Genomic DNA, 26,404 nt, shown 5'->3' with positions numbered 1-26,404 from the left:
CTGTGGAACTTCTCAGTCATAGATGTCTCAAATGTGCTTTTTTCTTCGAAAGGCAACTGTTTTTTTTTTCTTCTGTTGAAAGAAAAAGAAACCTTTCCCTTTAAGGATTGTTGGAAGGCAGAGTTTTCCCTTTTCGAATTAAAAACTCCCGGCTGGGAGATTACTTCGAAATGATTGGAGGTCAATTAGTCAGTCAGATTAGTTTATCGTTTATAGGAAAGCAGGCAAGAAACAAAAACATGCACAGCGTTCCGAGGCTAGCCTGTTTGAACTGTAAGAAAAACCCTTTTTTATATTTTAAAAAGTCTTTTGATTTTGTATGTGACCCTTTAAAGTCTTTTGAAATTCTTTTGATTTGGCATGTGAATCCTTTGATGTGTGTGTGTGTGATTGTTTTATGGTGTTCAAATCCTGCTTTTTGTGATTGGGTTCTTCCGTCCTGGATCTGGCAAATAAGTAATTGTTTTATAGTCCAAACTCTGTTTTTCCTAGCCCTTGTTCGTTCCCTATGATTAATCAGTTTGCTATTACTGTGTTTTAGTGAATATCTTCTTTTCTCATGTGTTTAAAATTCTAATTACTTTAGCTTGATTTCTTTTTCTTTTTGGGTGTTTGCTTTTTTCTGTGTCCCATGCCTGTTTGGATGTTGCAGGCTGCTGTAATTTTGTCCTTCCTTTGTTGTGGAAAATAGAGTGGCTTCAGCTTCTTAATGCCCCATTGACAAAGGTGGGGGCTGAATCACTGCCTGAGTTTCTGCTTCTATTTTCTTTTAGGGGAATTTTCCTGCCCTTTTAATATTTTTAAATTTCTTTTTCTTTTCCTAGGAGAAGTGTGAATCATAACTTCCAACACTTCAAAAGGTGACTGGGGATGTAGCAACCCTCTGCGTCCATATTTACAGAGTATTTGGAAGTACTCTAGTCTAAACCATCTTGGCTGTGTCACAAAATGTATTGGACTGCAAGTTAGCCAAGCAGCTCTTAAATCTGCTGGCATATGGTATGCACCCAGTTCTACTTGTTAAAAGTTCTGAGAAATTGGTTAGAGTAAACCATGGGTAGCTCTAGGTAAGCTTGACATGTGCAAATTCAGCCACAGAATTCTCTGGGGTCAAATCAGACAGATTTGGGCAGTTAAGGGAAAGCTGAAATGGAGCATTCAAGGCATCTGTAGTAAAAGTATGAAGTGGGTTCATATTTCTGATTTAGATCACTTAAGAGTTGGATTTGTGTTGTTGAAAGATATTAATTCCAGTTTTTAGTTTTAAAGAGTCTAGACGTTTCTTTAAATAGAAGAAATTTGGCTTTCTCATATTAATAGATAAAGATATTGTATGCCTTTAGAAGCATATTATATAACAAGCATTTTAGTATTTCCAGTGTGGTCAAAACTGTGGAATATGGTTCACAAGCATCATTTTATGCTTGTCTTATATATCCAATGATAAATATTTAGGGGTTGTTAAACTGGAGCAAAAAATTAAAAAATAGCATTGGCATATTTTATCCCTCATAGGCTGCTACTATTTGAATTCTCAAATTCAAAACAACATCTGCCATTTCACTCCTTTGAATGCTGCTGACTTTGCATATCATTATTGTGGTTAAATATAATAATTGAATGAAACAAAATAACTTTTATATTCCGCTATTCAGTTAAATGTTAAAAATTAAAAAAGAATATATAAAAGATATCAGATAAATTAGTTGTTTGTAGATGCTATCGCAGTTCTACATTGGCAATATAAATATATATTTTCAATTTATAAAACCTTTGGATTTTATTCTTTAGAGCTCAGACTTCTGATTATAAGACTGGAAATATTTTTTGCAGTTGTATCCTACTGACATTCATAAATCTTTGTATTCCATGTGCACAAATACTTTCAGTTAAAATGGTCTTGTTTTTGGAAGAAAGTACAACTAATACCACTACTATTTACCCAATCTCCCCATAATTAGGGTTTTGTAATTTAGATTAGATCATTTTGGCTTGCTGGGTTGTTTGTACTGAGCCATTATACTTCATAAACCAGACATAAAACCCAGTAGCATGTTGTATGAACCCAGCATCTAAGTAAAGGACATGGAAGGGTATTACAGAGGCCTTGATTTGTTCACTATCATTCCAGAATACAAAATAATCAACTTTTAAGTTACAGGAAGGCGGTTAGAAATCTGTCCCTAACATTCAGTTCATTAATGGCACCATTACTAAGGGCCACACAAACAATCCTTCCTTCACTTTGCATCTTCAAGCAAAGCTACACAGCCATTTGCCACCGCAATAAGAATCTCAGGTGGAACTTGAGCCTGATGATCTAATGGATCTTAACATTGCACTTTTCTTGTCAACAAGATGACAACAGTTTGCTGCCCACTTCTCCAGTGTTTTTCCAACTTCCAGGAGCCTTGGTGTTAATTGGTGGCCCCTAGACTAGTCCATGAACTGGCCATCCATGCAACTTTAGTTAACTTTTTGAGATTCACCACTTGCTGTGACACAGCCATCTGTCAGGGATGATGCTTTAAGTTGGATCCTTGAGTTGAGAAGGCAGCTGGACTCTACAACACTTTTTGGTATTTAGTTAGGCCAGGGGTGGGCAACTGTGGCCCTTTTACAACCTGTGGACTTCAACTCCCAGAATTCCTGAGACAGCCAGGCTGTCTCAGGAATTCTGGGAGTTGAAGTCCACAGATTGCCAAACTGTCTCAGGAATTCTGGGAGTTGAAGTCCACAGGTTGTAAAAGGGCCACAGACAGTTGCCCACCCCTGAGTTAGGCGGATGCTTTTCTTAAAACCGAGACTGCGCTTCAGTTCCTCAAGGCTGCATGGGCTCTCGTAGTATTAAGTCCCTCACGCGTTGTCTGCAGGGGCCGTGTGAGCCCGCTCGTAGCCACCCTTTCCTGACAGGAGGCGCGCGTGATCGCAGTCTAGCATCCGCCTTGGCCTGTGCTCCGGTCGGGCTGCCTTGTCTGCTGTTCTCAGCCGCTCACATGGGTCTGCAGGCTGCTTTTGATGGCTGTGAGGGGGGGGGGGGAGTCTCTCCATTTTGCGCGCGCGGCGGGAAGCGGATTGGGTATTTCGGTCGCGCGATTCGTTTGGGAACGATTTTGGGGGGGGGGTGACTCTGGAACCCCGCCTAGGCCACGTGAGCGGGGGTGGGCCACATGTGGTTTGGAAAAAAGCGTGGCTTTTTGTGGAGAGGGCTGAGTAAAGCGAGGGAGAGCTGAATAATCTGTGTGGAAACAAGATCAGGACAAGCTGGCTTCTGCCCTGCTCTCTACGAGTTTAGGGTGGGCCTTATAGAAACCTATTGCAATGAGGCTGTTAAAACTTGGCTGAACTGATAGAGTGAGGTGTTAACCCTCTACAATTTTGGAAGCCTTCCATTCTTACCTCCAAGTAGTTATCCTATACTTTTAAGAAGTGTTGTGTGCCTCAATCCCCCCAATCATTCCTATCCCTGCAACTCCAAACGTTTGTCCACAGGATTAGCTTTGATGTTAATCATTGTGTTAAATCAGAGTTTGATTACCATTTCTTCCACCTCCTCCGCTTCTGGTGTAGAACTGCAGCCTTGAAAGGAGAGAGGGGAATTTTACTGTAATGTTTATAAATAAACAAGTTAGTGTTTATAAACAAGTATAGGTTTTTTTCTGTCCGGTGTGGTATAGGTATCTGGATAACAATTCCCACGATTCCTAATCTGAATGGCTGTTGGTTTGTCAATTTGTTTATACGATTTTTTTATCATCTTGTAAAAAAAAAAAGTATGACAAGTCACAACGAGAATAAAAGCAAACACAAGAAAATCAGGGGCCTAATCCATTATCTGCAATTCATTAAAGTATAGCTGGGTTTCCCAAAGAGGTCAATGTCGACTCTCAATTGTGGATAAATGGCTAGAGGTCAAAGAGGGATCAATAAATGAGGGTCAATAGGTAGTCAATAAATGATGGAAGGTTGTTTGGGTTGATTTATCTTTTGGGGTATCTGCAAAGCTGCATCCCTGTCCTTGGTCCTAAGGGTGAAATAGATAATCATTTCTGTAAATTACCTGTTACTATTATTCATAGAATATTAATTCAAATAGTAATTATATTACTAACATAAAATATTTAATAAAATATTTTCACCTTAATAATTTTCAAGGAATATAGCAAGGCAGGGAAAAAAGCAACCGAGTGGCAGTCTGATGGAGAAACCGGTGAATTATGGGATTAATACTTGACATTTGCTGATGGTTAGCTACAGGAAAAAAGCATGAAGAACTTTGAGGTATAATTTATAGAACATCTAACGTAAAATGTTTTCCCAGCTTTTTCACTATACTGGGCCCACTTGGAATTTTCTATGCATGTTGTAGGCTCTTGGGGGTGGAAATGTCATTTGTTACTCAGAGGTTTGTGCTGCAGTTGTCTCATCTACAATATCAATTGACTGAAGTTGAAAAAATAACTTCTCTAAGAATGGACCGCAAGGCGAGAGGGGTATCTGATTTCTAAAACTTCAGGACAGTCATTTCAGCAAACATATATTTGATGGAAGGGGAAAGACAAATAATTTGGCTGAACGCCTACTGTGTATTTAGAGGTGTTTGAAGGCTGTTGGGGTAGGAATGTAATAAAAGAGGCTAAAGAGCTGAATTCCAGCAAGAGCTGTTATTGGTTCATTGAGGTGTTTAATAGCTCTATTGTTTTTAGGGAATAATGGTATCCCCAAAAGAGATCCATAATTTTGGAATCCCTCTAGGTGGGTAGAATAGTCTTTTTCAAGTTTTGATTAGGGTGACAGGGTTTTAACAAGGGATGTGCCCTAGAGTGGGAACACCTCACAACAATATTGGAACTCATGTCCTCATCACCACAAAGCTGTATTACTGCAGTGCACTCTACATAGGACTGCCCATGGAGACCACCTGGAAATTTCAGTAATCCAGAGTACAGTATTTATTAGCTGGCACTTGAAATCACAGATTAAATCTATGCTCTGATCTCTGCACTGGTTTCTGTATAGCTTCCAAGTACAATTTAAGCTGCTAGTCATTAATCTCTATATAACTTGGCATCCAAGTATCTTCAGAACCATCTTCTCCAACCTGAATTGAATTGCTGGACTTGTGAGTCTGAGAGAAATTGCTGTCATGATTCACAGGTAGCTGTTCACAGATAGCTATTTTGTGGCAGCAGATTTACTTTGAAACATCTTCCCACATGAACTAAAGTTGACATAGTTTTGGCCTTTTGGAAACTATTGAAAACAGGGCTGCTCTAGAAGCCCTGGAGTGATTCATGACACTTAGGCTGACTATGCTATAGTCTTCATATTTTATAAATATGTACTTTCAATTTTTTACTGTGGTTGTTTTTACATCTTTTATTACTGTGAATTGCTGAGAGTCTTGGATTGCAGGGAGTAGTAAATTTAAATCATCATCCATCCATCTTATAAAAGACAGAAAAGTTGATGTTCAGCAGTATTCAGTCACAGAAATAAAATAGTAACATGGTGGAGGGAGAGTCAAGCTCAATAGATGTAATGAAATTAATGAACACAGGTAAGATACCATCATGGTGACAGAGAGGTAATCTCAACAGTGATGGTGATGGAAGTTGACACTACTGTATGCCAGTTCCCAATTATATTGTTTTAACTCGTACATGATCACAGGATTTTAGAGGAAGGTACTTTTGGTTCTGGTAAATGAATTGTTTAGCAGACATATTTATAGTTTTGTGTCTTTTTTAAATAGACTGCAAGGAAATACAACAATATTAAAAAAAGGGGGGGTGAGATACAACTCCCTCCCAGGTTTTCTTTCGTCATTGACCTTCTGGTATCAATTTTAGAACAAAAGCTCCAACAAAAAAGAACTAAAGTAAAACTCATTAAGAGATTCAATTCTTTCCACACTCCCTGTATCTTCAGTAGGGATAAATTTGTATCAGTCAACAATAAAAGTCTAAATCACCATTATGTCATTACAGTACTGTATCCTGTATTGCAACCTCCCTAGATATCTGCATATACTTTTCACACCTTGAAAACTATGCACATGTCACATATTCACATGTAATTCAAGCCTTCTTAGGAAATATGACCTAGCTCAGAAAATCTAGATCCACAGAACTCTTTCTTTTTGTTAAAAAATAGAGACTAATACAGCTATCTTTTTAGAATGTCAGCAGAAGACTACACTACAGGATGCTCTGCTTGCTTGATTCTTTACACAGCATGAATGCAGAAAAAATTGCGTATTTGAAAGGCATAGCACAATTTGTGCTGGCTTTGTAATATTTATCAAATTTTCCATCATCAAAAGAGGTTAGGTCAGATTAATTGATTCATGGTTTCTAAGTACATTTTTTTGACCTGAATTGTCAGTGATAATCTGTGAGAGAAACCAAACTGTTGGTAGTTTAAATGTCCTTGAAATTAGGCTCCTTGAGACTACTAGTAGATAAACTTTAAGATATGAAAATGAATTAGTATTTTAAAATATTCATCACAAGAATATTGTAGAACTTAATGGTATTATAAAAATGGCTAAGTGATGCTTATGTACTTGTAATTATAAGTCAATTAACTGTCATTTGGTTTTTAGACAATCAACATTCGAAAAGACTGCTGAATCATAACTGATAGAACAGGAGTTTTGGACTAGAAGTTCTGACTATTTTTGATATGTGGAATTACCTCACATTTAAACATTTGATATATAATAATACCCCACATTTAAAAATGGAATTGAGTTTCTATTCTGGATTTGAAAAGGAAGAGGGACCAATCATTTTTGTGGTAGGAAAAATATTTTTTATTCTGACCGTATCCATGTCAGAATAAAGGTATTAGTATGCAATCTTATACACCTTGGTGACAAAGTCCATATGACGTCTTTGGCAGAGATTGAAATCACGCAGTCATAAAGTTAACCATTTGTCTTAGGGAGGTCTGTGGACATATTCATTTGTAGCTTATTTTGAGGATTCTGCATGAGGAGGATTAGCTAAACTAATTATTTAGAACATCGTCACATGATTCATTTTACCTTCTAGACCACTGCAATTTACAGGATATTAAGAGTTCTGTGCTGAAACCATGATATGTGGTACCTATGCCAAAATATTATTTGTGAATATAAGATTTAAAAATTCAAAGGATCTAAGACCATGTTGCTTATTTATTAATGTATTAATTCACATAATTAGAACATATAAAATAGGTTTCTTGTGTGTGTATGTGTGTGTGCATTTATAAATAGAGAAACATTTTGAATGTAATCCCTTATTTTAGAATTTGATTTGCACAAATAAAAATTGCTGGTGATGGTGGAAAATATACATGAAAGGTCCTCAGATCTATACACTGATATCCATTCAGAAGCAATGGATAAAATTTTATTTCGGACTTAATCCCAAAACAACAAAATAGTTAGGTTTTTGGTTTGAGCTCCAAGCTTGGCAATTTGATTGCAAACATTCTATCACCGTTTGAGAAATCATCATCAGTGCGTTTGAATTATGAACTATTTTAAAATAACAAAATAGTTGCTACAATTTATGTCAGTTGACTGTTAGTCACTTGTATAATTACATAATTGATGCAAAATACATAAAAATATGTAATTAAACAAATTATGTAAATTATGTAAAATATAAATCAGGTTTAGTGGATACTCCTTCCACTGGAAATGATCCATTACATCAAAGTTTTGCTATAGAAAGTAAAGAACTGTGTAAGTGACCAGTCCAGGCTTTGTGAGTCTTGCACCTGGTCAAATTTGGACCAATAAAACATTTTTTTAGCACTTTGTAAATTCCATTGAGCTTTGCATATCTCTTCAAAGATCTGATGTCAGTCCAGAAGTGTTGTAAGGAGGGCTTCTTTCTTGACCTATTTTTTTTTTAAATTTCTCTGTCATTGTTAGTGCAGAGCATTGTGGTGTTCGATTGAGAATGAGGTTTGTTGTGTAACTCAGTCCTACGTCTTCTGATAGGCTCTTGCCTATCTCATTCATTTCCAGAGGACCTCTTTTTCTCAGAAGCTTGAATGGAACTGGGTTTCAACCTCCTGCACATCACATGAATTGTTGTCCTTCCTGAACACTTGGGGGCTCACAGGAGAGTCATGGATCAATGCAGCTGCATTGTTCGATTGAGGCCAATTACTGCTGAAAAGCGTTTTCATCATGGTTTTTGCTTTCCGTACCTGCCAGCAAAGGAAAAATAAGGGTTCAGATTACGCAATGCCTTTTTAAAACTCTCAGCTTTTCTTAATTGTTCTCCTATTAGTTATTTCTTTCTTCTAAGTTTATTATTATTTATTTATTACATGTATTTATATGCCGCCATTCTCCCGAAGGACTCAGGGCGGCGAACACAAGAAACAAGTACAATAAAATCCCATTTTAATCCAAATAATTAATTAATAGTAAATAATAAAACCAGAATCAGAGTCAGCCTATTTGTTTGAACAGCCAAGTCTTCAAGTCCCGACGGAAGGAACGGAGTTCAGGAGCTGTCCGGAGCTCGGTAGGTAATTCATTCCAGAGGGTGGGAGCACCCACAGAGAATGCCCTACCCCTGGGCACAGCAAAATGACATTGGCTCGCCGTCGGAACCTGAGGAGAGCGGCCCTATGTGAGCGAACAGGACGGTGAGAGGCAGGCAGGAGAAGGTCCTGCAAATATCCCGGACCTAAGTCATGTAGGGCCTTATAGGTGAGAACTAGCACCTTGAAGCGGACCCGGAGAACCACTGGTAACCAGTGCAGCTCACGCAGGAGAGGTGTTATATGGGAGTAACGAGAGGCTCCCGTAACAACCCGTGCAGCTGCATTCTGGATCAGCTGGAGTCTCTGGGTGCATCTCAGGAGCAGGCCCATGTAGAGGGAATTGCAGTAATCCAAGCGGGAAGTAACCAGGGCATGAGTGACTGTGCGAAGGTCATCTCGGTCCAGGAAAGGGCGCAAATGGCGCACCAGGCGAACCTGTGTGAAGGCTCCCCTGGTCACGGCCATTAGATGGTCTTCTAGGGACAGCCAAGCATCCAGGAGGACACACAAGTTGCGAGCCCTATCAACGGGTGCAAGTTTTTCCCCATCTATCAAAAGTGATGGGGCCTCTGAAACCCGAGATGCCGGCATCCACAGCCACTCAGTCTTAGAGGGATTGAGTTTGAGTCTGTTTCTGCCCATCCAGGCTCGTACCACCTCCAGGCAATGGGACATCATGGAAAGGGCATCTCTGGGGTGGTCTGGGGTGGAGATGTATAATTGGGTATTATCAGCATATTGATGATATCTCACCCCAAAGCCATGAATGATCTCACCCAGTGGCTTCATATAGATGTTAAAGAGTAGGGGGGAGAGAACCGACGCCTGAGGCACCCCACAATTTAGTGGCGTTGGGGTGGATCTCTGCCCTCCCACCCATACAAACTGAAAGCGACCCGAGAGGTAGGAGGAGAACCACTGTAAGACAGTGCCTCAACCCCACAAGTCGCTGCAGTAGGATACCATGGTTGATGGTATCAAAAGCCGCTGAGAGATCTAGTACGACCAGGATGGAGGAACAACCACCATCCCGAGCCCGCCAGAGATTATTCACCAGAGCGACCAATGCCGTTTCCGTGCTGTGTCCGTGTCGGAAGCCCAATTGGTATGGGTCAAGGTATTCCGTTTCCTCCAGGAATTGTGGGAGCTGTTGCGCCACCACAGTCTCAACAACCTTCGCGATGAAGCGAAGGTTGGAGATGGGACGATAGTTATTAAGTGAGTCTGGATCCAGGGAAGGCTTCTTGAGGAGAGGTCGAACCACCGCCTCCTTAAGAGAGGCGGGGAAGTTCCCCTCTCTCAACGAAGTGTTGACAATTGCCGGGATCCATTCTCTAGTCACCAAGTTGCAGGTATTGTTTGAATTGATGTTGTTTACTTGTTGCTTTTAACCTTTTATATAATGTTTGAATCACCATACAAATACAGCTTCTAGGTGATCTTAAAAACTATTATAAAGCAAGGTGATTTTTTTTTTCATAATGAGGGAGAATTAACCAAGAAACCTTCATTATGAGCCAGTGTTTTGGGTGGTTCGCAGCTTAGACACTTAGTCAATAAGTTCTATAAATCTTTCCCAACTTTCCTCCCTCCAAATGTGAAAAGTGAGTTGGAATGTGAGTTATGTTTTTAATTTTGTTTGTCAATCTGGGAAAGAAGTACAGGCAGAGTTACAACAATTGGGACCGAAAGTGATGCAGTTGTTATGTGAGTTGCACACAATTTTATGAACTTTTTTGCTGTAGACATTAAACAAATCATATGGTTGTTAAATGAATCACACAGTTGTTAAGCAAATCTGGTTTCCCCCAATGATTTTGGATGTTTGAAGCCGCCTGGGAAACTTGTAAATGACATTCGTTGACTAGAGAATGCTGCAGCTGTCATAAATACATGCCAGTTAATAGGACCTAAAACATGATATGTACTTCACACAACGAAATTAAGAAAAACCCAATTAAACAATTCAGCCAAAAACATACTTGTTCATTTATTCCTTGAGAAAAATTATCCAAAGCAACATATTTATGTATGGCAAAAATATGTGAATCTCTAGGATTATCAATTCACTGAGGATAAAATAGAGTCAGGTGTTTTAATCAATGGGATGATATACTCAAATGTGAGTGCTGCCTTATTTAAAGAATAGACACTTGAATATTCAGTATCACATCTGGGATCTTCACAAATGCATATATGTGGAAGTGTGTCATGGTTTGAATAAAGGAGATTTCTTAAGACCTCTAAAAATAGTTGTTAATACAGACCGGAAAAGGTTATAAAACTATTTCTAAGCAGCCTGCTGTCATGCAGATTGTGTATAAATGAAGGCAATTCAACTCCATTGTTACCCTCCTAGGAGTAGCCAATCATACAACATCATAACAAGAGCAAGATGGGAGATCTCAACGAACTCCAGGGTAATATATAAGAAACTAAAGACTTCTCCTATGTTGGCAAATGTCCTAAGGTGACCATCAGAACACTGAACAACAATGATCTGCACAACTTTCTAAAAAGAACATTGCTGCATGTGTATACATTGTGAAAGACTATTTGGATAAGCCAGGAAGCTATTGGAAGAATATTCTATGGATGGGTGAATGAAACTTTTTGGTTTGAATGAAAATTATTATGCAAAAGGCAAACACTGCATTCCAAGAACACTATCTTATCTATGAAATGTAGTGAGAGCATATGCACCAAGACAAATTCCTTGTGTGTTCAATCACACTTGGCCAATAAAGAATTCTATTCTATTCTATTCTATTCTATTCTATTCTATTCTATTCTATTCTATTCTATTCTATTCTATTCTATTCTATTCTATTCTATTCTATTCTTTGCAATATCCTACTAGCAGGTCCACAGCACACAGTGGACCTGCTGTGCTGCCTCTGGACCGGGACGGCTTGCCATCACTAATGGGACTATGAATTCTGAATTGCATCAGCAAATTCCACAGGAAAATGTCTGTATCTGTCCATGAACTGAACCTCAAGAGAAAGTGGGTCAGGCAGCAAGACAACGATCCAAATCACAAAAGTCATATACCAAAGAATAATTAAATCAAAAGAAAATTGATGTTGGTATTGGTATTTTGGAATTTTGGGATTCCAAAATACCCAAATCAAGAGAGAGAACAGTTCTATGAAATGTCTCCTCTGAGAGAGCCTTCCCGGTTTTATTGGTACCCTAGCTGAATTGGATTTGTCAGTTCTTTGAGATAGGACAGGTCAGAATGCTGCTAGGATTTCAGGAATGCTATTATATTGTCGTAGGGCATGATAACAGAATCTTGAAAGCCTGTCAATTAAATATTGAAACCAAGGTGATTACACCAGTAGATTGCATTTTTGTCAGGAAAAATGCAGTGCTGTTGAGTTTCATGGACCTCTTGGTGATTATGACTATGATAGATGGGTTTTAGAAGATGATGTCAAAATGATAGGCAGTTCCACTTCTGCATTGTATTATATTCTGCTGCAACTCTTTAAAGCAACTGCATGATTATGGTCAAAAGCACCACTGCTCCTTCCTTCTGGAGTCCGTATTCTGAATTATTTCCTAAGGGGTGTGCAATACAAGTAGTCCTTGACTTATGACTACAATTGGAATGAGAATTTCTGTTGCTAAGCAAGATGGTTGTTGCTTTCTGCTTGTATTTTTTTGTCACAGTTGTTAAGTGAATCATGTCATTAGGTGAATCTGGTTTCCTGCCCATTGACTTTGCTTGTTGGAAGCCAGTTGCGAAGGTTGCCAATGGCGACTAAAGGACCCCTGGACATTGCAGCTACCCTAAATACATGCCTGTTACGAAGCACCTGAATTTTGATCATGTGACTATGGGGATGCTGTGACAGTTTTAAGTGCAAGTACTAGTTGTACATTGCTTTTTTCAGTGATGTAACTGAACAGTCACTAAACAAATGACTGTTAAGTTGAGGCTTACCTTACATAGAGTAGTATCCCAATTTTATTTCCACAATGATTGAGGGGGTTTCTATTGAGAAAGTGTGAGTGGCCCAAAATTATTTGGTGAGCTTAGAGGGTCTTGAACCTTGGTCTCCCAATTCAACCTCTTAATATTATCTCATCTTCCAAATGTTTGTGTATTTCTAACAAGTCCCTCTGCAGTATATCTGCTCATTTACCATACCCCAACATTTGTGCATAGTGACCGTGGTTATCATTACCTCCAAGATTGTTGGAAAGTAGGTTAGATCCCTATAGCAGGCTGGGTAAGTGGACCAGTTATGTAAACCAGGTTATGCTGTTGTCTTGAGAGCAGTGTGAACAAAGCAGGAGTTAAGATGTGGGAAATAGTGAATTGCCTTGTCAAAAGTGGGTGGAGAAAACAAGCAATCCCCCTTCCCCCCTCTCCTCACAGCCTTTTTTAAGGAGTTGGGATTTTGCTAGATGCAGTCAGACCTCTTGTCCTGAGTGGTCTCTCTGTTTGGCTGCCCATCTCTCATAGCCTCTGGAAGTTTGGAAGGATTATAGCCGTACCTTATCTGAGGAGTTTGTGTGCATGAAAATCACAGGAGGAAGATTTGGCTGGTAAATAAGTTGTGCAGTGGTTTATCTGGAGTTTATGAGGAAAAGTCTATTGCTTATGATTTTTAGCCCTCAGTAATGATTTGCTGTCTTGCAATCTTCTTTAGATTGTAGGTTGCCCTAAATTTCAATCTTGTTTGGGGTTGAGGCTGAGCTGTTTGACATAGAATACGTATATATGCCTAGTTATCCTATTATTTGTACAAGTCCAATTTGTACAGGTAATTTGTAATCAGTATAGAAAACTAGTTTGCTGATTTCCTTTTATTTTACTCATTAAAGAATCTAAGAACAGAGAATGGAGGAGTTGTGCTTTGTTGTGGCCAGAGTGCTGGGTTCACGGGGGTTAGGATTCTGCTGGTGATGTTTGTTTTAGTATTTTTATTATTTGTTTGTTAGATTTATATTCTGTTTTTTCTCCAGGAGTAGGAGGTGATATATATGGCATTTCCTCCTCCAATTTTCTCCCCATAACAGCAGCTTTGAGAGAATATATATTGAAAGAATGATGGTCCTAAATCTCCAGTGGCTGAGACTGTTATTTTAATTTGTAATTGCAATAATAAACAACCGAGGTTGAAAGTAGACATGAAACAGGATTTCCTCAGTCCTAGACATGTTTTTACTAAACTGATGGTGGTCTGAGCTGATAGTCCTCATATTTTGTTGTGCTTGATAACCAACCTTTTTTTTTGGAAGTGGATTTTTTTTTTTTAATTTGATTTATATGCCGCCCTTCTCCGGAGACTCAGGGCGGCTTACAATGCGCTAAGCAATAGCCTTCATTCTTTTGTATATTTATACAAAGTCAGCTTATTGCCCCCACAACTGGGTCCTCAATTTACCTACCTTAGAAAGGATGGAAGGCTGAGTCAACCTATTTGTTTATTTGTTTCTTTCTCTATTAGGAGAAAGTAAGTACTTTTCTGAGCATTTAGGGACATAAAGATAATAACACTTTGCTGCTTTTTAAAGTAGCTGCATTTGTTCGTAAGTCATGTTATAGCTCCAGTGGGAACATGGGGTGGCTGCTTTCAAAAATTGGAGAGAGGCATTACCTTCCTTTTTCTTACACACTTCAAAGGGCATTATTGAAATCAAGCCCAAAGTATTGAAGAGCCCTACAAAACAGTGTGGAGCTAATTAATCACTTCATTGTATGTATTATGTCTCTTGAATGGGAAAGTTTGTTGTTAATAACATCCTTTGGGGGGAAAAAAACAAGTTGGATCAATCCAATGGATCCTGATTTTCCCCTGTGTGTAGGTTCACTTGATTTAAGTTTCTAGGTCTTTGCCTTAAAACAGTATAGTTATTTCCAGAAAAATCACACATGTTTTCAGCTGTATTGTACAATTCTACATGTACAGCAGTTAGCATTTTTAAAGGTTAATTTTAGTGGGACTTGATTTTAAAGTCAATTGCTAGAGTCAAAAATAAGCATACACATGTGCTTGGATAAATTCAGGTAAGAATGTCAGTGTAGAATATGTGATACATATAGAATAATATGATACATTTCACATTGCTGTTTGCCTCTATAACAATTTGGAAACTGGATTATATGTAGAAACATAAAAGAAACTGGTTTATTTTATGATAATCTGGTTTAAGCGGTACTATGTTTTAATTGCAAATTAGGATTTCTACCAGAAGTGAATATTTGTTCCTTCAGGGTCTCATATGTGTTCCAGATACCTCAAACTTCTTTTATGAACTTGTTTTATTTGCACATATGTATGTGTATATGGTAGTATGTCTGCAGTCCATGAACAGGGGTAACAGACTAGCTTATTGCAGCCCTATCCAAGACATTTTAAAGCATTCTTATAAAATAATTTTAATTTAAGAAATAAACAGTTAAAAGGCTAGATAGTTTGCTTAGCCCTCCGTCATTTGTTTTAAAGCCAGATCTAGAATGTAAAACACCGACAATGGATAGACCCATGTAACATTACAACTGCTTTGGATTTTTGCAGGCTTCCGTGGTAGACATTAAGCAAGTTCTCATTGTCTCATCAAGTTATTCCCTTGCTTTATGAATATTCAACTGCACAGCTAAACTCTCTCTGTTCTCTGCAGGCTCTGTTCTTTTTCTTAGTCTGAGATTTATGGACTTGTACATGATGAATTGTGAACTCCTAGCAACTTGCAGCGCCCTTGGATTCTTAGAAGGGGACACCTACCATAAAGAACCAGACTGTATAGGTAAGAGATCAAGACAGGGAGGTATATATTGGAGGATGTGCAAGGGCTGTTAATGTCTCAATTAGTGATTGTTAGATGGAGTCAACTAAATCATTTGTAAAGGGGCTTTCTAACTTTTTGTTTCGGTTTTGAAAAAATTAGGAGATATCTTCCCGTCATCCTTATTTGGAGGTTTCCAGGACACAACAAAACAGTTCAATTCCCTAGTCCTACAACTTCATCATTCAAACAATATGTTACCTTCCAGATATTGTAACTCTCATCAGTCCTAGCCTGCTAGGATGGGCGTTGTAGTTCAATAGCATAGTCACTTGTCCATTCTTTCTTTAGTATATGGCATAACTAATATGTATCCTGGGATAGCAATTCTGTGAGCTCTAGCTTTGCACCCATTTGAATTTTTGTCTCCTACTTGGCTTGAATTCCTCCAGAGAGTGTGAAAGATTTAATCCGCTATCTGCGCCATGAAGATGAGACCCGGGATATTCGGCAACAGTTGGGAGCTGCTCAGATTCTGCAAAATGACCTGATCCCTATTATCATCCAGTACTCCCAAGATAAACAGTTGTTTGATGCTGTCATCAGGTAGGAATGGCAGGATGAAAGAAGATGGGAGGAAAGATTATTGGTTATAGGTTTTAAGTATGAAGAATATCAGTAGCAGATAGCAATGAAGGAGTGTGCATTACAGACATCAGGGAACAATCCATACCCTGGTCTTGTCCTGTCCCATAAGATCTAACACTCTGATTAGCGGCAAGAGATTATGATAATTTTAGTCTGAAACAATTGAGGGCTCCAGATATAAATGCGACTGATGGTTGGCTATGCTGTGGCAGTTTTGTTTAATATCTAAACACAGTCAGTTTGAATAATGTGTGTATTTCTGAAATATATCACATGACTGAGAATTTTAGCTAAATCTTAATAAAGTCCCAAATAATCTGTTGTATCCCCAACCCATTGCTGAGGATTCTGGGAATTGAAGTCTACACACCTGGAAGATAGGCAGTTTAGAAAAGATGTCCTGAATAAAACCAGTTCTTTCTTCTTATTTTAGACCTCACAGAATCAACAAAGCTAAACAGATCCATTTTCAGCAGAACATGGTGGCATCTCCTCTCCTCTTGTTTTTATTAAAACTAATTATACGTTAATTTAATCTAAATCCAGGCCAGGATATGGCATAGCTATAGAGGGAGATTATTTTAATTATGCTGGGAGGAAGAACTAATATCCTTTAAAGAACCAAATTTTAAAATGTGCAATGCAGCTGCCATACCAATTTTTATTATCTCTGGAGGTGAAGGCAATCCAGATGGACGTTAGAATGAAAAATAAGAAGTCTAGCCTATTTAGAAAATTAAACCCTTTACCATGCCAATATAGTATGGGTTTAAAGAAAGAATCTCCAGATTATTTTTAAATCCCATGCTTGTCACACATGGTGATCCCAGTCTGGATTAAGCCATTATCCACTTACATTTAAAACTGAACCAAATCCTGAACTGGAACTGTGTGTAATATACCGGTAGGTGGCAATTAGGAATTCACTACTGAAAAATACTTACAAAAAATGAAATACTGAGGAAGCCAGTACGTAATATATCAGTGTAGAAATGTATTCATTGCTTAAATTTGTCAGTGGGAAATTAGTATAGCTTTAAAATATTTGTGAAGAGTTTTAATACTGAAGCGATTTAATGACAACACGATTAAATTGGCTTTATGTTACAATCATTGACAAAGTCTCTGTGTCTTATTTTCTTAGGTTATTGGTGAATTTAACTCAACCAGCTATCCTCTGCTTTGGAAATATTCCCCAGGATATTAATCTCCGCCATCACTTCCTACAGATTGTCTCTTACCTGCAAGGTTACAAAGAAGTGAGTGGGAGGTCTTCTCTAGTCCTGTTCCATTGTTTGCAGGATTACAGGATTATGAGGAAATAAGACTCTGCTTTTCTAAGCTACAGTGCTCTTTCTAATTACACTTGAAGCTTTTTTACAATACATTTTGCTGTGCTTAAACTGAAGATCTTTGAAGGAAAGAAGAATTGTAGCTTCTAAGATTGCAGCTAATTCGAAGAACAGTAAAGGATAGAAGTTTTTTAAAAAAATAAACTTAAAGTCAAATAAAGGGAAGAAGCAGATTGTAGTTTCCATACTAAGTTTTTGTAGCTTGCTTTGAGGGCGGGGGGTTGCTCTGTCTTCACGGGAACATAATGCAGTACATTCTTTTTCTTTCTCCATTCTTTTAGGCATTTGCCAATGATAAGGTCTTTGGACTGTTAAGTGAGAAGCTGTATGAACTGTTGCAGCTGGTGAGTTTCATTTTGACCCATTTCCCAGGTCAAAAGGGAGGTGGCTTGAGGACAAGAAAGGATTGTGAAAGAAGACAAAGATTTTGTCGATCAAGACTGGGGTGGGAGCAGTGAAGACAACAGCCGCCTTCTTGAGTTTATCTCTTTCATGTGCTCCCAATACATATGTTTCCTATGATCCCTTCTTTCTCATCTTAGGACTGGGAGCAGCGCCAGGAAGAAGATAACCTGTTAATTGAGCGCATCTTGCTTCTGGTGCGCAATGTGTTGCATGTGCCAGCTGATCCTGATGAAGAGAAGGTATTGGAGTGAAAGGCTGGCATTGTGCTGGCAAATGCCAGCCTTCAATGATGACTGGAGTGAAAATACAAGCATATATCTGCAGATAAGAGGAACCCGGGCTTCCCAAATCCCTCCCTCATTGAGTTATACTACCTGGTGCTGTTGTAGGTGATGGTCAGGACTGCCATCGTTCTCTTGAGCTTCACATTCGCTAGCTTCCAGTCTGTCATGACTTATGGGGGGAAGGAGCTGGTCGGGAGGGGGGAAGACTAAGTACTCATCGTACCTTCCAGAGACACCATCTCAGGGTCAAAAACTTGGGAATGGAATGCCTCACCAACCAGCACACTGTTGAAGGAACAGTTCCCAAAACAATTTATTCAAATGTAAATGAACAATACGGACTAGCAAGGGCAGAAGTCAGGGCAGGACTGACTGTGATGTTGATGACATTCAGATAATCGGGAGTTTCCTATTCAGTGTTTCATCTGCATTATCTCAACAACTCCCTGCAGTATTGCTGAAGGCAACACTCTGTGTTTCTTTTAGGGGTTGGGAATGCCTTAAGCTTAATAAATTGCAGTGTCCTGGGGTCACCTGTTCACCTTTTATTCTGACAAGCAAGGTTAATGGGGAAGCCAGATTCAGTTAACAACCATGTCATACTAAATGTGTGCGATGATTCACTTAGCAACTGTGGCAAGGAAAGTCATAAAATGGGGCAAAACTCACAACAAATGTTTCACTTAGCAACATAAATTTAGGGCTCAGTTGTAGTCGTAACTTGAGGATTATCAGTATTCTTACCGTTAATCCCATCTGATCTCTCCCATAGAACATTGACGATGATGCCAACATCCATGACCGGGTGCTCTGGGCTATGCATATCAGCGGGATGGATGATTTACTCAAATTCTTGGCCAGCTCCCCAAGTGAACAGCAGTGGAGTCTGCATGTGCTCGAGATAATCTCCCTTATGTTCCGTGACCAGGTAAACAAGCAAGTCTGTTCGGACCAGAAATGAAGGCTGGGATAGGGTGGGAAATATCTGCAGGTGGCAGAAAAAAAAAGCAAAGGATACAGTGTTTCTAGGTTGGAACTCCAAAAAGATTTCCAGGAATTTTGATTTTTTATATAGCTTCAGAAAGGGATACGGTGGCTCAATGGTTAAGACATTGAGTCTTAAGACTAGTGGTCCCCAACCTTTGTGGCTTGGCGGCCCGGCTGGGGGGGAGGGAAGAGGACCAGACTGAGTGAGCAACAGGCTGGCATGTGCATGCACATGCAGCTCAACTTGTGCGAGTGGTGGATTGGTGCACAGGTGTATGCAGCTCAACTTGCACAAGATGAGCTGTGCAGGCATATGCACATGTGCCAGCCCGCCACTCGCTCTAGTTGAGTTGCATGTGTACATATGCATGCTTGCCTACTGCTTGTGCAAGTTGAGCTGTGCTACACGTGTGCGCGCTGGCCTGCCATTTGTGCGGCCTGGTTCCAAATAGACCGCGGGCCCAGAGGTTAGGGATCCCTGCCGTTAAAAAGATCTATGGCTCTGCAATTTGAATGTTGCAAAATGGAATGAGCCACCGTCATTTGTCCCAGCTCCTGCCAACCAATTTGAAAGCATGCATATACAAGTAGATGAATAGGTTCCACATATAAGCATCCAGGAAGGTAACAGCGTTCCATGTTTCGCCACATGCTCTGTGCTCTGGTGATGTCATGCCGGCTACCTGATCACAGAAATGTTTTCGGACAACACTGGCTCTTTGGCTTAAGAAATGGAGGTGAATACTACCCCTGAAGGTCGGTCATGACTAGCAGGGTAAAACCCACAGAGACACCTGTATTTTTTTACCTTTATAACTTCAGAAAGTGGAAGAGGGAAAAGGAGGTTGAGAGATGGTTGGACTTATCAACAAGATCGATAGTTCTGCTTTTTATTAGAAAATATGATTCTTTAGCCCATGTTACATTTTCATCCTCTGGTTCTGGCTGGCCTCTGTCAGAGTCAGAATATCGTGGCTCGTTAACTTAGAACAGCTGTTGTCATTAACATTTTTAAATTAACATTTAATCTAATTTAATGTTAACTAAACATTTAATTAACATTTAAAGTTTCACTGTTGTGGGGAGTCAAAAGCTTCCTTATCCAGTGCAACCTCTATTGGCTTGCTTTCTGCTGGGGTACATGCATTTAAGGGAAGGGAGGGAACAAACACAGCTTGCTTTGCTGGAAGAAAATTGTTCCCAATAGAATCCAGAGCTGCTGGCAGCCACAGGGCAGACCCGTTCAGCCAAGGAACAGAGCATAGATGTGGCAGAACTGGAAGTCTTGAGGCAGAAGGAACAGGCTGAGAAGAAGACTCGCGTATTCCAGCGAAGTAGCAGGTGAGCGTGGCGGTTTCCCACTTGGCTTTCCCAGCCAAAAGGGATTTTGAAAAAAAAGGATCCTCTTTGTTCCTTGTTGTGCCATCCAAAAATCACCAAGGATGATTTTGAAAAAAAAGGATCCTCTTTGTTCCTTGTTGTGCCATCCTTTAAAAGTCAAGAATTGAGCCTATAACCTTTAACAAAGGAAGCCCATTCCCCTTCCTTGTAAATGCTATCTCTAGGCTGGGCAACCTTCCAATAAACACTTCTTTCCTGCAAAGATAATTTTACTACAATCCCAGCCATGGTTTCTCATACAATATTCGGATCCTAAGCAGGCAGGGATGCTTCAAATCTATTTAGGGCACCCTCCTTGTACCTTTTTGTTTGTTTGTTTGTTAAATTTATTTGCCACCTATCTCAACATGGGGCTACTCTAGGCAGCTTACAATAATAAAAAGGAAGAAAAATGAAAGGAGTATAAACGGAAGTAAAATAATAGGTTTGTCATTGTGTATTTTATTGTTCTATCAGTCGATTCTTGGATGAACTGTTGCACAGGCTCACAAAAATAAGTATTTGAGCTAAGGAGGCAACAAGAGTGTTACAAATGTTGTAACATTGTAACATTTGTTACTACAACCCACTTCCCACTCCAAAAGGAGCAACCCTTAAAGGGGGAAAGGTGCCCTTACTTGATTCAGATTCTGAGGCCCTTTGTTTTATGGTGTATAGACCTCTTGCTCAAGCTCTGCAAACAACAACACATCTTTTTAAACACAGCAGTGACACTGAAAATGAAACAACATCAAAGAAAATACTGCAAACTTTGAGAAAACTGGGAAAATTGCATAGAAAGCAGCACTAGTATCAGTTATTAAAATTGTGCAATTTTTCCACTTTCTAACAAGTCCTTAAACCAAAATAAGTGACCATTATAATTAAAGATGAAAATATATGTTGATTTGATTAAAATCCCCTTGCACAATTTAGAAAGTCTTTAATTGTTTCAGTGCAGTTTAAAGGAATGTGAATTATACTTTCCATTACAAAAGATGGCTCTTTAGCCTGTGTAACTTTTTAGTCCTCTGGCTTCGGCCAGAGTCAGAATGTCATGGTTCATAAATTTAATCTAGAACAGCTGGTGTCACTAATTATTTTTTTTTACATTAATTTTTTTGCAATTTATTTTTTAAATCTTATTTTTGATGACTTTCTCCAATAAGATTCAAAATTATTTTTTTATTCAACAAGGAAGTTCTAAACTGACTCATTCAGTTCAGATCCAAAGTCCTATTTTTGTATGCATTAAGATTTCAGGAGAATCAACTGTATTTGAAAAAAATTGTATTTATTATTGAGGACTTAACTTTGATTTGAAATAAATAGATAAGTATCAGTCTTCATAAATGGTTGATGTTATGATTCATAAATTAGCACACTTGCTCATGTGAAATAAAGGTAGAACTTGGGACCGCTTCTTCTGAAGAATATATTCAATAGAAAAGGTGTCCCACCGGAGCTAAGTTTCTAATCTTGTACAATATTCCATTTTCCCATTTGCTGAAGAGAGATTGTTTATCACAATAGTGCTCAATCTTTTCTTCACCACGGACCCATTTTAAATACCTTTTGTGGCCACAGAGCATGGCCACAGATCACCAAGACTTAACATTTTAACATTCCTTCACGGACTCTCTGTGATGACATTGTGGTCCCCAATGAATCCATGGACCACAGATTGAGAACCACTGGTTTATCAAGAAGTTTAAAATTTGGGTGATAGAGAAATGGAAGAAGGGGGAAAAAAGGAAGAGTCTGAACTGTTTTGAGCTTTCCATACTATTCAAGGAAGGTTTAAATACAAATTTGTAAATTCCACAGCTTTATGTGGAGGGCAATAGCCTGTAAACCAGAAATTACTACCTGATTAAGTATATTGTTATCGCCTCATTAATTCTGCCAGAAGACATGAATGAATCTCTCAATACTGGTGATAAAATGGGGTTGGACTGTGCAGGAGAAAAAGAATCTTGCAAGAATGAAGTCTAGCACTCTTTCAGTTGGTTCTCATCACGCATGCTTCACTGGACAATGTTTAAGAGACAGAAATAGACAGAGGGAATTGAATATAGTTATTGCCTGCATAAGAGCAAAACAGCTGCTATCAAAGTAGACAACTCTAGGTAGGTTAGCCAGAAGTAGTCTGGCCTTCTCTAAAGTCAATTTCTGCCTCCTCTTGTTGAATCTTGTTCAAAAGGTGGTATTTTGGTAAAAGAGTCTGTTCTAATTGATTGTCTGAAATCTTAAAATATACAAAACTAGTCCTTGGATTTGAACTGAATGAATCAGCTTAGAACTCCTTGTTGGATGATTTTGGATCTTATTTACATATGAAAGTCACACTTTTACCTATTTTCTTTTCCCTTAGACACTCTCGCTTTGGTGGCTGTTATGTTATTCAGGGCTTGAAAGCTATTGGGGACAGAGATGTGGTGATGCACAAGGGGCTACACAATGTAAGTCACTTCAAGCTACTATGTGCAAGTCTGGAGAGGGTGGAATTTTTTCAGGACGCAGCGTCTGCACATTCTGCACTTATAGGAAATGGAGAAAGGAAAGCATGGGATGCTATGGGCACATGGATCATGTGGTTCTTTAATTTGTCCTCAAACTTGTCTGCCTAAAGCTTTGTCACAGTCACTCTCACTGAAAGTTTTAATAAAAGACGACTATAGCTATTGGGTTTTCTAGGCCCCTGTGCTATCAGAAATTCCTGGCCAGTGTTGGACTTCATCCACCAGCGCAGGCCCCTGAGCAGCTCATTCCTTTTTCATAAATTGGCTTCCAGTTTTCTTAGCTTATCAGTTGGTTGAGCTTCTTTTCGCTAGTTCATAAAGCTGCCAGATCTAGGTCAATCCATAATTGTAAAGAAGCGATTGCACCATCATCAACCATATTTTCCAGGCAAAGTAGACCATATAAGTTTAGATTAGACCAGGGGTTCTCAACCACTGAGGCACAGGCCACTAGGGACAGGGCAGCACAAATGAGCGAAGCCCCTTTTGCACAGATACGGGATCCAGACAACATGTGAAATATGCCTTTCCTCCAGTTTTTCCATGGAAAAACCTCCCTCCATGGAACTGGTCCCTGGTACCCAAAAGGTTGGGGGTGGCTGGATTAGACCCTCTAGATTAAGCTAATTTTTACAGAAACTGTAATGTGCATTAGAAAATGTTCTGATTAATGACATTTATATTGTTGAATACTCACTTGAAAAACAGTATAATTGCCAAGCTTGTCTAATGTTATATCTGCACTTTATTAAGAAATTGAAAATTTTCTGCAGAAATAATATAGCTGTGGTAAGCTTTCCATCTGGTAGTCCCAAAGGTGCTTTTTCAAGAGGCAACTGGACTTTCTGGGGGTTTTTTTGGAAGATGTTTCACTTCCCATCCAAGAAGCTTCTTCAGTTCTGACTGGGTGGTGAGGAATGGAAGGATTTATATTCCTTGCAGAAGGCTGGTCATTTACATTCTTTTATAGAATGCCCTTGAAAACCACTCGAAGGCTTCAGCTGGTGCAGAATGCAGCCGCGCGGGTTGTGATGAGAGCGTCCCGATGCTCCCATGTTACACCCCTCCTGCGCGACTTGCATTGGTTACCGGTTGCCCTTCGGGTGAGGTTCAAGGTGCTGGTTATTACCTACAAAGCCCTTCATGGCCTAGGCCCGGGATATTTGTCGGACCCCCTGCAGCCAGCGACAATCCCCAATCGCCCGGTGCATACCCACAGACAGGGCCTCCTCAGGGTGCCGTCGGCCAGACAGTGTCGACTGACGACCCCCAGGGGGAGAGTTTTCTCTATGGGCGCACACACCCTCTGGAACCAGCTTCCTTTGGAACTCCAGATGTCCCCTGTCCTTCCCTCGTTCTGCCGCGATTTGAAGACCTGGTTGTTCCGCAGCCTGGACTGATGTGGGGGGGGGGGTGTTAATGAATTTTTAAATTGTTTTAAATTGGGATTTTAATTTTATATTGGCAGGAATTATGCATTTTACCGTGGTGAGCCGCCCTGAGTCCTCGGAGATAGGGCAGCATACAAATTGCATTAAATAAATAAATAAATAAATAAATAATAAAGTCATTAAGGCCATCTGGAGGTTTAACTATGTCCTCAGGGTTACTGAGTGGTCCAAATGGGTGTGGAGCCTTCTTGGAACTCTTGAAAGGACTGTGTTGTAGACAGGAGATAAATGATGTTGTATCCCTCCCCCTCTGTTGAGAGGGCTGTTCAATTTTGACATAGATGGCCTCTTTGATCCCTCTTTCAAACCAGCGGTCCTCTCTGTCCAAACTGTGGACTTTGCTGCCTTCAAAAGAGTGGCCTTTGTCTTTTAAATGCAGATGGACTGCTGAATCTTGTCCTGATCAGTTTGTTCTCCTCTTGAAAAAGTACCTTTGTGACAACCATGACCTGGAAGACTGAGAATCTCCATAGAAATTTCCATCTGGTACTATTGGAATTAAGATGGAAGGCGTTGAATCTACATTCCCCCTTCCTTCCATCTTACTCATATTCTGCCCCATTCCTGGACAGGTGAAGAACTACAGCCATGATCTAGGCAAGGAGGTCCGCCGGGTGCCAAAAAGGCAGCAGCTCGCCAGTGATAGTGAAGGACCTCCTCGCCGCTCTGCCCTAAACGTGCGGCGCTTCCTCCAGGAGTTCTGCGTGGAGTTCTTGGAAAACTGCTACAATCGTCTCATGTACCTGGTCAAGGTGAGAAGGAATTTCAAGTGTGGAGTTGGCCAATTGCAGGGTACCATAAAAGAGAAGAGGGAGACATCTTGGCCATCTATGGCCCTTGTTTATAGGACAGGGCAGCAGTCAGATTCATTGGGATTAGGGTGGCTTCACTGAGCCAATTTGCACCCAGATGGGAGATATTAGAAGTCAATTTTTTACGCTTCAGTGATTCTTGTTCCTCCTCTCGTTCCAAAAGGAAGAATAAGAATATTATTGCTCCTTAGCCACAGTGGAAAATTCTTGGATGCTATTAAAATGCAGGTTATTCCCTTTTAAAGTTAAAGATCAGTATATCTGATGGATCCCTTCCATTCTCTTTCTTTCCTTCCCCAGGATCATTTGCTCAGGGAAAAGGCCCAACAGCATGATGAGACATACTACTTATGGGCTATGGCCTTTTTTATGGCCTTCAACCGGGCCTCTTCTTTCCAGCCTCAGCTGGTTTCTGAGACAGTTGGTGTTCGGACCTTCCATTTCATTGAAAGGAGTCTGACCAACTACTATGAAATGAGCATCGTAGATAAGAAGGATATCACCTCTTGGTCTAAAAGGTGAGAGGACATTCTCACTATGGAGTAGAATTCTTGATCTTTTTTTTTCTTTCTTTTTTTGCCTGGGTAGTTTTAAATAATGCCATTTATCTCACCTTCCTATGCAAAGTCAGAGGAATTCCTGCTTCTCAACTTCTTTTCCTTGTCTCTCAGGATGCATCTGGCTCTCAAGGCTTACCAAGAATTGCTAATGACGATGCATGAAATGGACCGTTCCCAGGAAGAAGCTGTGCGCAACAGCAGCCACGTCCTCAAAAGTGAAGTTTTTTTTCATTATATATCAAGTTATTTCCTGGGATAACATTCTAGGTTTTCTGCTGGAAGTAGAAACCAATTGTAATCTGTACCGATTCTGAGAGAAAGGCTCAGGAGTACATTTGCTTGGAGGGATAGGCTCATAGATAAACCTTTGGTCTGGCTAGTCCAGAACTCTTAACACGAATGGGCAACTTAGTTGAAGCATTTTAAATAGGAGTTTTCTAGCCATTCCCTGAAGATATTACAAATTGGAGCCTTCTGAACATATACTCTGTTCTCTATCACTGAACTTTGTACCCCTAGGAGCCTCCATGTTTTTCTTATCAGATTTAATAATTTGCTCAGCATATACATTTAAAAGTATATTTGCTGAGCAAATAGAGAATCAAAAGAAAAGCAACAGTGGCCTTTCAGCTCCCAAAATTAAACTACAGTGGTGGTGGTGGGGGGGGGGAGCGGAATCTTACCCACTTTATTATTACCGTAT

The 26,404-nt window shown here is 39.7% G+C and overlaps 1 protein-coding gene across 5 annotated transcripts in view; it reads left to right on the top strand.

Moving 5' to 3' along the window:
- TIMELESS (timeless circadian regulator) overlaps window positions 1-26,404 on the top strand; it is a 56,179-nt gene that overhangs the window by 579 nt on the left and 29,196 nt on the right. For 2 of the 5 annotated variants that reach the window (XM_034412371.3, XM_034412375.3), the window contains exons 2-13: window positions 825-999; window positions 15,196-15,321; window positions 15,753-15,906; window positions 17,093-17,207; window positions 17,582-17,644; window positions 17,843-17,944; window positions 18,762-18,917; window positions 20,184-20,317; window positions 22,731-22,818; window positions 24,902-25,081; window positions 25,442-25,659; window positions 25,813-25,916. In XM_034412371.3, coding sequence (XP_034268262.2) covers window positions 15,225-15,321; window positions 15,753-15,906; window positions 17,093-17,207; window positions 17,582-17,644; window positions 17,843-17,944; window positions 18,762-18,917; window positions 20,184-20,317; window positions 22,731-22,818; window positions 24,902-25,081; window positions 25,442-25,659; window positions 25,813-25,916 — 1,411 coding nt within the window. In that variant the 5' untranslated portion in view covers window positions 825-999; window positions 15,196-15,224. Of the gene's footprint in view, window positions 1-172; window positions 274-824; window positions 1,000-4,155; window positions 4,282-15,195; window positions 15,322-15,752; window positions 15,907-17,092; window positions 17,208-17,581; window positions 17,645-17,842; window positions 17,945-18,761; window positions 18,918-20,183; window positions 20,318-22,730; window positions 22,819-24,901; window positions 25,082-25,441; window positions 25,660-25,812; window positions 25,917-26,404 lie in introns of those variants that run through there. The other 3 variants (XM_087886879.1, XM_087886878.1, XM_034412374.3) reach the window with 3 other exon arrangements.

This window comes from Pantherophis guttatus, chromosome 2 (genome assembly GCF_059756535.1).
Source record: "Pantherophis guttatus breed Tessera chromosome 2, ASM5975653v1, whole genome shotgun sequence".
Lineage (NCBI taxonomy): Eukaryota > Metazoa > Chordata > Lepidosauria > Squamata > Colubridae > Pantherophis > Pantherophis guttatus.
This window is presented reverse-complemented; position numbering and strand designations above follow the sequence as displayed.